This window comes from Meriones unguiculatus, chromosome 15 (genome assembly GCF_030254825.1).
Source record: "Meriones unguiculatus strain TT.TT164.6M chromosome 15, Bangor_MerUng_6.1, whole genome shotgun sequence".
NCBI classification, from domain to species: Eukaryota; Metazoa; Chordata; class Mammalia; order Rodentia; family Muridae; genus Meriones; species Meriones unguiculatus.
Window position 1 is genome coordinate 6,711,382 of NC_083362.1, and position 13,609 is coordinate 6,724,990.

The 13,609-nt window shown below is 53.9% G+C and overlaps 1 protein-coding gene across 2 annotated transcripts; it reads right to left on the reverse strand.

Moving 5' to 3' along the window:
- Positions 1–437: 437 nt before the first annotated feature.
- On the reverse strand, positions 438–13,135 carry Ints15 (integrator complex subunit 15). Of its 2 annotated transcripts, none has more exons than XM_060368076.1 (6): positions 12,666–13,135; positions 11,943–12,164; positions 10,192–10,357; positions 6,368–6,892; positions 5,520–5,559; positions 438–1,208 (listed from the first exon to the last, which is right to left on the reverse strand). In XM_060368076.1, exons 1-6 carry the CDS (start codon positions 12,855–12,857, stop codon positions 1,007–1,009), a joined length of 1,347 nt encoding a protein of 448 aa, XP_060224059.1. In that variant the 5' UTR covers positions 12,858–13,135; the 3' UTR covers positions 438–1,006. The 2 variants fall into 2 exon arrangements, with proteins under 2 accessions (XP_060224059.1, XP_060224060.1); XM_060368077.1 differs by having other exon boundaries at positions 12,696–13,011.
- Positions 13,136–13,609: the final 474 nt, after the last annotated feature.

Here is a 13,609-nt window from a genome sequence, read left to right on the forward strand (position 1 = left end):
CACGTGTGTGCATGTGCACACACAAATAATAAAACCAATCAGCACGCCACAGGCTCAGGCTGAGGCCAGGTCTCAAGAGGATAAAGTGGAGAGTGACGAAACATCGGGCAGACACACATGCGCACAACATCCAAAACACATCAAATTCTTAAAACTTACGTTAATTTTAAAGTGGTGCACGCCTATAATCCCAGCACTCAGGGGGGCAGAGGCAGGTGGATCTCTGTGAGTTTGAGGCCAGCCTGGTCTAAAACCCGTGGTCCAGAACAGCCAAGGCTACACAGAGAAACCCCGTCTCACCCCCCAAGAAAGTAACTAAATATATATATTCTATAGGGCTGGGGGCGTAACTCACTGAAAAACCACCTTGGAAGTATGTGCAACGCCGTGAATTTGGATCTCAGCACCGCAAAATGAAAATTCCATAATGCCTATAAAACGGTTTAGAAAAAATTTATTTTGAACACATGAAAGGAAAATTTAGAGATATCCCTCAAGAAAACACAGAAGGTCCTTTCCAAGTGACGGGGAATCCCGACGGGTGTCCCTGAGCAGTGCCCAGTGCTGCGGACAAGCGCGGGTCTCGCCCTCCGCACTCTGAGCTCATGGAGCTGCACAAACCGTGCTGGTGGCAGAGACTCAGCACACTCCTGAGGCAGGGCAAATGGACCCGCGGGCCGGCCTGCCCGCCAGGTTCCCTGGTGGCGGGCGGAGCCCGTGTGCGCGAGCGACTGTCACTCTGGGACCGGCGTGTTCAAGAACACCGGGCGCTGCCGCAGGGGCCGAGCGCACTCCCTTTCATCCATCCAATCTGGATATTTATTTAACATGACCAGGCAGGAGGCACCCGGGCAACAGCACCTTGGGACATCAGTACCAAGACAGTTCTGCCGGCTGGAGGGCTGCCTCCGGGGATCCTCACCACGGGGCCAGCACCCCTCTTTCTGAAGGCTTCCTTGGCCCAGGTGCAAGGCACACAGCCGCTTGGCGGCTCGGAAGGGCCAGCCTAGCGGATGGGCCTGAATGGAAAGGTCACGCCTGAGATGAAGGTGTGCCCTGGGTGTGTAGGCAGGGCCGGGTGGGCAGCTGGGTGGGCTGGCACAGCCCCGTAGGCGAGCGGGGGAGTGTGGATGTGCGGGTAGAACCCAGGGGGTAGGGTGGTGTGTGGCGGCTGCTGCACTGGGCCCGAGATCACCAGCTGGAGCAGGCTGCAAACACAAGGGGAGAGGTTAGGACGGAGGCCTCAAGCCAGCCTTACCACTTGGGCTTCTGGCCTGGCCTCCCAAATGGTACAAGCCCAACAGCACATGCCCGCCACCCCGGCACTGCGGAAGCTGCTCTGCCCCTCTGCCCCTGGTGCTTCAACACCTCACGGGTGAGGGGCTCCTGGCAGGTGAACGGGGAGCCAGGAGACTGGGGAAAGGGAAGGGAGTGACTCGGTTAGTAGAATCTAGAACTGAGACAAGGCCCTGCAGGGACAGAGCTACAATCCCACCAAGGATGGTGGCAATGGGGGGGGCGCTTCACTTGGAATTGTGGACCATGTGAAACTCTCCATGTGGCACCCATACCCCTCAGCCCTTGGAACTTGAGGCTCAGATGCTGGCCTCTGCGCGCTGGCTCATTTTATGTCAAGCTGCCACAAGCTAGAGTTATCTGAAAGGAGGGAACCTCAATTGAGAAAATGCATCCAAGATATCCAGCTGCAGGCTGTCCGCCCAGGCCACTGCGGTGGGGCCATCCTGGGCTGTGGTCCTGGGTTCCATAAGAAAGCAGGCTGAGCAGGCTATGAGGAACAAGGCAGTAAGCAGCACCCACCATGGCCTCTGCACCAGGTTCCTGCCCTGCTTGAATCCCTGTCCTGACGTGGAAGTTGAGTCAAATAAACCCTTTCCTCCCCAGGTTGCTTTGGTCACGGTGTTCTGTCACGGCAACAGTAACCCTAAACGAGACAGCTTCCATGCCAGCCTGGGCCAATGCCCATTCACGTCTCAGGACAGCCACACAGCCACCAGGGAAGTGTCAATTCTAACTGAGTTTTGACTGCATGCCATACCCAAGCCCACACTGGTGGCTTTTCAAATGACCTGAGATCCAGAGTCCAGTGGATCTCAGACCCTGATAAGCTGAGGAGCCCACTTCCAAGCCCCAAGGGTCCTCCATGCCAGGACCATGAGACTATTGTGAAACTCACCAGTACCTCTTCTTCCCCGCCTTTCTACCTTCTGGGACTCCCCACGCTGAGTTCAGTGCTACTTTGAGACCCTAGCTCCTTCCCGGCTGTCAGCATGATCAGAACCTCCCTGCTCTAACTTTTGGCACATCTGCCTTCCCTAACTCAGTCTATCAGCCCAGCTCTACATGCTGAGGATACAGGTCGACTCCAGCCTCCCTGCTTCAGTCTCTGCCGCAGACACAAGATCTCTGCTCACTCCTCTCCAGACATACTGAACCTTAGCCTGGCTGTGTGCCTGGAGTTCATGCTGGCCTCTCTCATCACCAAATCCAGCCTTCCAGTTCCAACTTGGGCCCTCTCACTTGCCTGGCCCCTAATTCCACCATGCTGTACCTCTCTGCAGGTTGTCCATAGGCTGCAGAGGAATTTTATTTCAACAACATGGCTACTCTGGCTCGAACACAGACATGCCTTTAATCCCAGGAGACAGAGGAGGCAGATCTGAGTTCAAGGCCAGCCTGGTATAGAACAAGTTTCAGGTAAAGAAAAGCTTAGGTCCAGGCATGGTGGTACAGGCCTTTAACCCCAGCACTCACAGACCCTCCTGTAGCACAGGGACACAGAGCCCACAGGAGGCCTCGGGCAGTGCATGAGGGGCATGAAGAGAACCGGCATAGCTAGGGGCCAAAGTTCCTCTAAGACCTTTCAAAAAACACAAATCCCACACAGATTTACTTTTATGTGTGCTGTTTGGCTTGCATGTATGTCTGTTGTACCACATGCATTCAGTGCAAAGGAGGCCCAAAGAAAGCATGGGGTCAGATCCCCTGGAAATGGCATTAGAGATGGTTGTGAGCTGCCATGTGAGTGCGGGGAACTCAAATCGGGTCCCTGCAAGAGCAAAAGTGCTCTTCACCATGAGCCACCTTCTCCAGCCCCTCTAAGGACTTTTCATTTTTGTTAAAATAACTCTGGGCAGCTAGGTGGTGGTGCAGGCCTTTAATCCCAGCACTTAGGAGGCAAAGGCACGTGGATCTCTGGGTTTGAGGCCAGCTTGGCCTACAGGGCAAGTTCCAGGACAGCCAGAACTACACAGAAAAACCCTGTCTAGAAAAAAAAAAACAACAATAAACAAAAAACAAAACAAAAAACAAACAAAAAAACAAAAAACAAAGCCAAAAGATCTCTGGGCAAGAAGCTCAATCTAAACATTTACAAGCCGGGTGACTTCAAGGCCAGCCTGGCCCAGGTGGGATAAATGGCCAGATCCTGTCTCAAAAACAAAAACAAAAACAAACAAGCTGATCCTCAGCCTAGAGTGCACTAGAGAGGCCAAGCTGACACACTCTGCGAGACACTTCCCATTTCCAGAGGGAGACAAACCAGGCCGTCAGAATCCACGGAGGAATGCCAAGTGAAATTCAATTGTCTTAGAGGCAGAAGAGAAGGCACAGTGGGCCCCTGACCGAGAGCTCAGTCATGGCGAAGTCCTGCTACAGCCTCCTCCACCTCACTGCTGAGGCAGACACTCTGTCCACTCCCCCACAGAACTCCAGAGTACAGCACTGGGTAACAGGGGCCCACCACAGCCCAGACCACCCTCCCTCAACTTGCATGAAGCAGCACTCAGCTGACCATTGGCCTGGTAGCTCCTGCACAGACTCACTAGCCTGGCAGAGCCAGGAACCAGGCACTGGGTAGCTGTGACAGCCAGTGCAGCGAAGCTGCCAAGCTCCTTATCCACACTGCCTGCCAGCACCAGCCCTGAGACCCAGCAACAGTGACAGGCCCAAAAACAAGAGTGAGGAAAGAGCAACCCTCCCCGGGCGTCCCCACTGCCGCAGGCCTGGCCCTGCTCACAGGCCTGCCTCGGACTGTGACCACCTTACGATGCATGTCGGAGTACATGATGCATATGCCTGCATGCAATCATGGATGTGAATGCGGGCACGTGTGTGCCACGGCAAACATGGAGGTCAGAGGACAACCTCAGCTGTCAGCTCTCAGCTGGCCTGAGCCAGACTCTCTGTTTTCCGTTGGACCCTAGGCTAACTGGCCTTCGAGCTGTGAGGGAATGCTTGTCTACAGCGCCCCTCTGTCCACAGGAGAGCTCGGAGTGACAGGTAACCTGCATGCTACACGCTGGCTTCTTAACGTGGGTCCTGAGCACGTAAACTCGAGAGCCCCTGCTAATGCATCAAGTGCTTCTGCCACCTGGGCCAGCTCCCAGCCAGTTACTGTTTGAGCAGCTACGCAGCCTTCTCTTCTGAGGTCTCATGGCCACTGACCAGTCCCCTGCACCTGGGATGAGGGCCACTATTAAGCTTCACTTCTAAGGACAGAGTCTCAGAAATGAAATGCTCAGGGTCTGAAAGGGTTCCCACAAGACACCATGACCACACTGTCATGTTTGCTCTCAGTCCCCGTAGAACGCCCTGCTGGGAACATGGGAAGAAGCAAAGGAGACCCGAAGCAGGAGGCAGGTGGTTTAGACAAGTGAACAGAACCTGTGTGACATTGCTCTTTACTTCCCATATGATAACTGACTATGGAGGGCCCATGGGGCAGGGGAGATGACATTTTCTTTTTTTCCCTTTCTCTTTCTTTCTTTCTTTCTTTCTTTCTTTCTTTCTTTCTTTCTTTCTTTCTTTCTTCCTTCCTTCCTTCCTTTCCCTCCCTCCCTTCCCTTCTTTCTCTCTCTCTTTTTTTTTTTTTATTTTGAGACAGGGTTTTTCTGTGTGGTCTTGGCTGTCCTAGACTTGCTCTGTAGACCAGGCTGGCCTCAAACACAGAGCTCCACCTGCCTCTGCCTGAGTGGTAGGACCACAGGCGTGCGCCACACCCAGCTGAGATTCTCAAACTGCACTTCATCCTTCACCTCACTGCCACTGCCATCCCCAGAGCGAAACTGAGACTCAGAGACACGTACGGAAAATGCAAACCTCTCAGAAGCCAAGTCCCTGCTGAGGGAAGCCATGCACTCGTGGGACACCTGGCACACCATCCTCAGCACACACAGATCTGGCCTCACAGAAGTGAGCCGGCCAGGTCCTAACAGGGACAGCAGCTCCCGAGAGCTATGACCTCGCGCTCCTCGAACAGAGGCACACTGCCGTAGCAGCCCCGGGTGGCTCTGGGAGTGCGCCGTGGTCTCTCCCACCCCAGCAAGGGGGCGGCGCTGAGTCTGTGCCCTTCCCAGAGTTGATCTAACCCTGCAGAAAGCTGCTCAGGGGAACTCTGCCTCCCCAGACCAGCTTTCTCGGAACCAAGGGGTCGTTCCTGCTTTGCCACCCACCACCCCTACCCCGTCCCAGCCAACCCAGCCAGAGGCAGGCACACCTACTTGTTATGGGGGAGCCGGGAGCACAAAGTTCTCAGGTCATCTGAAATGAAGGAGACAGGAGATTAGCCCGGGAGACCTGGGTGCTGAGGTTCTCAATAGCAGCACGGCCTGGTACAGGAAGCCCCCAGCTCCTCAGAAACCGGGTTCTCCTGGATGGCAGTTTTCACTTTAAAACAAACCCGAAACACAAGAAGCCACTTGGAAACTGGGTAGACAATCTGTTGAGTTTCTAGGAAGAGCCAGAGTCAGGGCTCTCACTAAGTAATCAAACACCCGGGGTAAAATGGGGAACTCCTCACTAGCAACCCTCAGCTGGGCAGACAGGCAATAGTCTGTTAGGCAGAAAGGCAGTGCTGGGCTGTAGCTCAGTGACAGTGCTCACCTAGCATGCCCAAGGGCACGAGGCCCTAGCTCAATCTCTAGTACTGCCCACCCTCCCCGCAAGAGGAAACCTGGCAGAAAATTTATCCAGGCATGGTAGATCACTCTCATAATCCATCCTACCACTGAAGTGCAAGGGCAGAAAAACTTCAGTGAGTTTCAGGCTAGCCTAGGCTACAAAGCACGCTCCACCACAGGTGTGTGTGTGCAAACACACCATCCAAAAATGTAATCCTCCAGAGGAAAAGCTCTGTATATGCTAGCTGCGAGCTGCCCCGTGCCAAAAGAACCAGGTAGAATGTAGGTGTCTTATCTAGAACACAGTGGCGCCCACGCAGGCAACTCTGGGGACATTCTTGGACCTTCCACCAACCTCTCCTGCAGTCACAGGGAGGAGAGCAGCCGTGTTATCTGCCTAGGAGCCCTGTCCTTTCTGCCAACACCATGAGGTCATGGTCCCTACCCACCTCTCGTGCACAGCAGGGCCCCCGAGGCCATGGCCACCTGCAAGGCCTGGGCCAAGCGGTCCAAGGCAAGCTCGATCTCCTGGGAGGCATTGAGGGGGTTCAGTTCATCAGCCAGTCTGTTGATGTCCTCTACAAGGGGGACCATGTGGTCGAAGAGGATGAGGCCCAGGCGCCCGTACAGGTTCTTCTCCGTCAGGTGCAGCTGCAGCGTCATCAGGACCTGCAGGACGCTCAGGTGCAGCTTCGAGTACAGCAGGTGGGAGTCTCTGTCCGTGCCCGTGCCCGAGTCCTTGGCAACCTTGTGACCAATGTGGCCGTTGGACAGGCAAGGCTTCCTCCTTTTGTAAGCCAGAGGGGCCTTCACGCACCAGCGGATCAGCCCAATGAGGGGCGTGAGCTCTAAAAATCCTATGGGCAGGTTGGCGGCGAGGGGAGTATTTAAAAACGTGATGAGAATCAACCTCGGGTCCTCGAAAATCCAGCCGACAATCATTTCAAGCAAGTCCAAAGGTGGGATGAGGTCATCTGCAAAGACACATTCGGTCACGTGGGCTCTGGCCTTGGGGACGGGAGCGGAGTGGACAGTGGGTGATGAATCCCTGTGTTCACAGCCTCCGTCCATGTCTACTGCCCAAGTCTACTGCCCAAGTCACCCACCGTTTATCTCCTTTCTGACACCTGTTCCATGGATTAGTGTCCATAGATTAGTGTCCTGTCCCCAGGGCCCAGGACCCTATGGCTAAGGTCGAGGTTCAACAACCAAACAAAACACCCCTACCTCAGTAAGTAACTGTGGCCTTGAACTCCATCACTTCCGCACCACCACACACTTGGTTATTTTCTGTGCCTGTGTGTGTGTGTGTGCGCGCGTGCGTGTGTGTTTGTGCTGTGGGCATATGTAGACATCAGAGGACACCTGCAGGAGTCCCTTCTCTTATGTGGGTGGCAGGGACTGAACTCAAATCGCCAGGCTGGGCGGCATGTGCTTCTCCGTCTGTAGTTTCCAACCTTCCTAGTGTTGTGGTGACCCCCCAACCATAAACTCACTTTCATTTCAGGACTGTAATTTTGTCATGAATTGAATGTATGAACTGTTATGAACTGTAATGTAAACAGTTTTGAACCCTCCGCTGTTCTACACAATGAGCATCTCACCAACCTCGCTCAAAACTCATCCTTCACCTCTTCTCTGGGCATCGTGTTCTTCCCTATATCCATGTGTCCTCCACAGTACAGTGAGGGCTGCCGAGGTCTTCAGAGAGTAACCTGGTGTCCTATCAGCATCTATCAGACCCAGTGGCCACCGTGGCCCCAAAGCTGAGACCCTTATCAAAGTGCCGGCTTGACCCCTGAACAGCTCTAACAAGGGCAGAAGGTAGCACCAACTCTGGGCCTACTATGTGCCAGAAGCTGGTCCTGGTCCTTTATACAGATCAACCCACTTAATCCACACACCTCTCCAGACCGCTCCCCAGGAAAACAGCTCAAGCTGTTGAGTACTTTCTCAGGACCCATTAGAAACAAGTGCTGGAAATGGGTGTAGTAGCGCACACCTTTAAGCCCAGCGCTCGGGCGGCAGATCTCTGTGAGTTCAAGGCCAGCCTGGTCTAACGCGTGAGTTCCTCGACAGCCATGGAGCCAGAGAAACTCTCAAAATAAAAAAATTTAAAAAATAATAAAAAATAAAACAAAATATGTGGTGTGCTCATACCTGACCCCAGCAGGCCGGCTTTTACGCCTCCAGGCTGCACTGCCCAGTCTGGGGTCAGCATGGTCTGTGCTCAGGCTGGCTGTGGCCCAGCTCCTCCAGAGGCTGAAGGCTGTGTACTCTCAGCCAGAGTGCCTTCCCATGCTTGGCTCAAGCATGTCACAGACGCACTCGGGAAGCCAGGAATGTGCTCCCTCTCCGGGAACACAGCTGCCGGCCTGCCAGCCTCTGGAAGGTGGTCCTCTCGGAGCTGTCCCTCCTCGGGGAAACACTGGCCCCTCCAGCAGCAGGCAGTATCCGAGGTCTGCAACCTCCCTGTGGCAATCCTGCCTCTGTGCCTCCATTCCGCGGGGGCTTGCTACCTGAGCAATGCCACCTACATTTCTCGCACACTCCCAGGCCCCAGCGGAGGCACCTGCCATGGCCGGAAGGTAGCAGGTGTGCATCTATGCATGGGCATGCACGTGACATTTGTGCTTAGTGACTGAATTATCCAGGACCACAGAGACCACCTGTGCTGTAGAACCTGTTTTGCTGGCATGTATGTATGTGCACTGCATGCATGCAACCCAGTCTGGGTCCTCTGTAAAAGCAGCAAGTGCTTTTAAGTTTTAACTCATCAAGTTAAACTGCTGAGCCACCTCTCCAGCCTGATGGCAACAAAGTTTAAATACAATAAAAAGGGTAAGAAGGAAAGGAAGACAGAAATCTAACCAAGGAGGCTGGGATGGAACAGGAATGGGAAAAGATCCCAAAGACTCTCAAACTGCTGGCTTGGCTATCAGATCAGGACAAGACATGACCTGTCGACCCTCAGGGCAGGTAGCAAGGGCAGAGGGATGAAACCTTCACTCCACACAGAAAGCCATACACACACCATCTCATTATGAGAAAACAATGAGCCAAAGCCATTCCACACTGCAGGGGCCACAGAGGACACTGACTGGGGCATTCGGGGGCAGAGGACATTGGGGCAGGGGCTCAGGCCTCCACAGCTGGGCTTTGCTGCCCATTCCTCCTCCATGGACACGCCCTTCCACATCTGCCTCTTCTATGGCCTCTATTTCATAGCTGTCCTTCCAGAAGACCTGGGTTCAATTTCCCAGCACCCACACATGGCTCACAACTGTCTGTAATTATAGTCCTAGGGAATCCAACACCCTCTTCTGCCCTTCATGGGCACCAGGCATGCATGTGAGGCAGATATACACACAGGCAAAACATCCACACACAGGAGAAGAAAACAGAAGAGGAAGAAGTGAAGGGGAATAAGAGGGAAAAAAGAATAAGATGGGGAGGAGGAAAAAGAAAAGAAACCTTAAAAATGAATGAATGAATGAATGAGTGTACGGGCGGAGCACTTGGTGCTCTTCCAGAGGACTTGGGTTTGGTTTCCAGCTCCCATACTGGGCAGCTAACAACTGCCTATGACTTCAGCTTCAAGGGACCTGACTCCTTCTTCTGGCCTTCTTGGGCACCCATACTTACCTGTACTTTCACACACATACACACACACACACACACGTACATAATTAAAAATGACTCCTTCGGGGAGGCAGGTCATATGTCTATGGAGAAGGACCTAGCTATCAGCCTCAACCTCCGGTTTTTTACGCTCTGATTTCCACCATTAAGACCCAAGCAACTGGGAAGAATTACAGGAGGTCCTTTTTAGCAAACGGAAATGAGCTTGACAACACACCCTCAGGCTTAGGCCCACAACAAAGATGCCTACTTTGAAGTTAAAAAGAGCCAACACAAAGGTCTGAAGGTCACTGTTCCTTTAGGACCTGAGTGCAGTGCCCACGATGGGACAATCGTAACTCCAGCTCAAAGGGATTCGACTCTTCTGGCCGCTGTGGGCACTGCAACGTGACACACACTTGCAATGCACACGCACGCGCACGCACTCACACACACACACACGAACACACACAAATAGCAGAACAGAAGCCAGTGTTGTCACCGGTGCATGGGGTGCAGCTCCAGGTAGGATGCTTGCCCAGCATGCGCACAGGCCCGGCTCCACTCGCAGCACTGCTCAAAGATAAACACACAAAGCTGGCATTCTCCAGAAGCCGCTCTGACAGAAGCGACCTGCTCGCTCGGCACCTACCTGATGACAGGTCGTAGAGCGCGGTCACGGATGTGATGAATTGGCAGCAGAAGCGGGGACTGGCACTGAAGATCTGCTTTAGCGTCTGGACAGAGCCTGGCACCAAACAGCAGTAGTCGTCCACAAGGGCCCTGGCCAGCCTCACGCAGTAGACCACAGGCGTCCGCTGGGAAGAAGCCACAGGCCCAGTCACTGAGGGGTCCCGAGCTAGCATAAGAGCTGCACATATACAGTGAAGGCCACCTGACTGGACGGAGCTATCTTGGGGTGCCGGGGAGGTCTGCTAACAGAACCTGTTAGAGCACGGCTCCGCCATCTAACCCCATAGGGCCAGCCCACCTCCCACACGTGTGCGCAGCTCCACTGGGCCTGCTAGCCCACGCTGCCGCCACACTAGCCGGCAGAGGCGAGGCCTTCCAACGCGGGTGGAGTATCTACATAAGCCTTCTGCAGGTCTTTGTGGAGAGGTGGCTTTGGTAAGATCACTGCTGAGGAAATGACAATTTCTGTAAGACAGCACACACCAAAACTAACCATTACTGCCACTTTGAGGTTTGGAAAAGTCTGTGAATGATGAAATGTTTGTCACGGCTGGACATAGTTGTCCATGCCTTAATTTCAGCACTAGGAAGCCTGAGGCAAAAGGATCTTGAGTTTTTGGCTAACCTAAGCTAACTTTTTTTTTTTTTTTTTAACGGTGAGCATACCTGTGTATCTGTGTGAGCAGGTGCATGAGCGTCAGAAGAGTGATGGATCCCTGGAGCTGGAGTTACAGGCAGTTGTAAGTTGCCCTACCCAGGTGTTAGCAACTGGATTCAGGTCCTTTGTATGAGTAGTATGTGCTCTTACTACTAAGCCATCTCTCTTTCCTCTGCATACTGTTTTTAAAAATCTAATCATTTTGCCTAAGAAAGAGATTTTTCATTTATTCTGAAGGCCTTTTTTTTCTTTATTAAAAAATGTAATCTAGTCAGGTAGGCATTGTGGTGTACACCTTTAATCCCAGCTCTTTGGAGGCAGAGGCAGGAAGATCTCTGAGGCCAGCCTCATCTACAGAGTGAGTCCCAGGCCAGTCAAGGGTACACAGAGAAACTATGTCTCTAACAACAGGAATTAAAAAAAAAAACAAAAGGTGAAAGGAGTGAACCGACTTCACAAAAGTTGTCCTCTGACCTCTACAGATCTGTTGTGGCACAGGCAACCACACACACACACAAAGTACATGCATAATAATAATAAGTAAAAGTTTTTAAATAAGCTGGATTTGTGGTGGCACATTCCTTTTATCCCAAGCACTCAGGAGGCAGAAGCAGGTTGACCTCCATGAGTTCCAGGCCTGCCTAGTCAACATTTTGAGTTTCAGGACAGTCAGGGCTACATAATCAGACCCTGTTTCAAAACAAAACAAACAAACCCTAACTATTTACTACATAAATTGCATGAAAAGGCTCTAATTCCCAAGCTAGGCCCACAGTGCCTATAATCCTCAAAGGCTCAGACAGAAGGATCATGAGGTTTGAATACAGCCGAAGCTACATACCAAATCCTTGTTTCAAAAAAACCCGACCAAACCAAAAAAAAAAAAAAAAAATTGTTATTCTCTATTAAAAAAAAAAAAGCTGGACTTGGACAGCAATGATCGATGACATCATGCGTGTGTGTAAAAGACTTCTACAGACATCCAGTTACATCCAAACTCTTGTAATCCTGTCTATGGAGACTCTGGGAAGTAAATCTTTCCAGAGCAGTACCTGGAGCCAGGAGGCCGCACATTCCAACACGGGGATCCGACACACAGCCACGGCCATGGACACCAGCTTTCCCAACAAGCTCATCCGGCTGTCGTCAGCTTTGTTCCCTTGAGGGCTGAAAAGGGACGAGAAAATGATCTGCCGCACAGAGTCCTTGCTTTGCTCCTGGAAATAACTGCACATGATTTCAAGAAGCTGGAGCTCCTGGAGCGAATTCAGTCTCTGTAAAAACAAGCCCGGGAGAGAAGCTGTGAGAGATGAGGGCCTGCACCTGCCGCTTAGCTCCAACAGTAAAGGGTTGGGGGAGTGGATGCCTGAAATCCCAGCACTCAGGAGGCTGAGGCTTGAAGATCTTGGGTTCCAGGCTGGCCTGAGGTACATAGTACACAGTGAGACAGCGTCTTAAGAACAAACCCAAAATCTTTTTCCAAGGGTGTACGTTTTCACCTTTCTGAAGCCTAAGCCTCAGGGGCTTAACCCTACGGGTAAGCACGAGAAAAAGCCGTGCATCTAATTAAGCAACATCCCAGAGGACTCCAGTGATGTTGAGTAGCCAGTCACCCAAAGTCACCGCTGGGATCACTGACGGGCGACTGTCACAAGCCTTCGAAACGGGCACGCGGCGGAGCAACGCCGCTGGACCGCAGGGGCGGGAACTGCAGGGGGAGCGAGACCTCGGGGCGGGCGCTTGTCACCGAGCGAGGGCACGGTCGGGGCGGGCACCTTGGGCTGCGCGCCGCGCTCCTTGGGCACCTGGAACACGAACTCCTCCAGCAGCTCCACGGGGCCCTTGTCCACGATGGGCAGCGGCGCGCTCTGCAGCTGGCTGCTGAAGTAGATGTCCAGGTGGTACAGCACCTCCTTGGCGGCGCTCAGCGCGTCGCGCCGCAGCAGCGAGTGGCGGATGTCGCTCATGGTGCGGCCGCCGCGTCCCCGCCGCGCGTCCCACTTCCGCCCGGAGACAAAGAGGCGCGACCAGGCTGGGCCCCGACGCGGGCAGGGCCGCGGCGTCCGCCCGCCCGCCGCTACCAGGCGCCGGCCCGCTCAGGGGACCATCGTCGTCGCCGCCGCCGCCGCCACGGGCCAGCGGGCGCCCTGGGTCCGACCGCGGCGCCGCCCAGAGCCGCGGGAGCCGACGCCGCTCGGCCGAACCGGCGGCGGAATCCCGGAGTGGCGACGGCGGCCCGCAGGGGCCAAGCTCGGGACGCGGCCGCGCGCTCTCGTGGGCGCCCCCTGGCGGTGAGGCCCGCACGGGCAGGCACGAGGGCACGAGGCCCCGCCCCGCGTCTTGTCAAGAGTTTCTCAGAAGTGTCCTGAGCCTGCACCATATATTCCAGCGTTCTCGTGCTCCCCACCAACCCGGGCATGTTCCCCGGGGGCGAGCGGGGGCAGGCGATGCTGGTAAGCACCTCCACACTCACGCCCTACTCCTATCCTCCTCCGTTCCAGGGCCCCTATTTCCAATCTCTCCCCTGAGTCCTGACACCTCTTAACTGCTATGCTCTAGCTTAGTCCAAGAGGACTATGGGAATCCTAGTACAGGGTCCAGCCCACATTCTTCGTGCTTCTGAAAACCCTCCCACCCTACAACACCCCAACTCCCACTCCAGGACTGTTATACAATCAATGGGCAACCATTTATACTTTACCCTGAACTAGCTGGTAGT

What these genes read in the sequence shown, in the direction of transcription:
- Ints15 (XM_060368076.1), bottom strand. Translation starts at nt 12,857, where the DNA reads ATGAGCGACATCCGCCACTCGCTGCTGCGGCGCGACGCGCTGAGCGCC. An exon ending in AGCGCGGCGCGCAGCCCAAG is followed by an intron (nt 12,165 to 12,665) that starts GTGCCCGCCCCG and finishes TTGTTTTTACAG; the next exon opens with AGACTGAATTCGCTCCAGGA. An exon ending in GTGCGGCCTCCTGGCTCCAG is followed by an intron (nt 10,358 to 11,942) that starts GTACTGCTCTGG and finishes GCTTCTTCCCAG; the next exon opens with CGGACGCCTGTGGTCTACTG.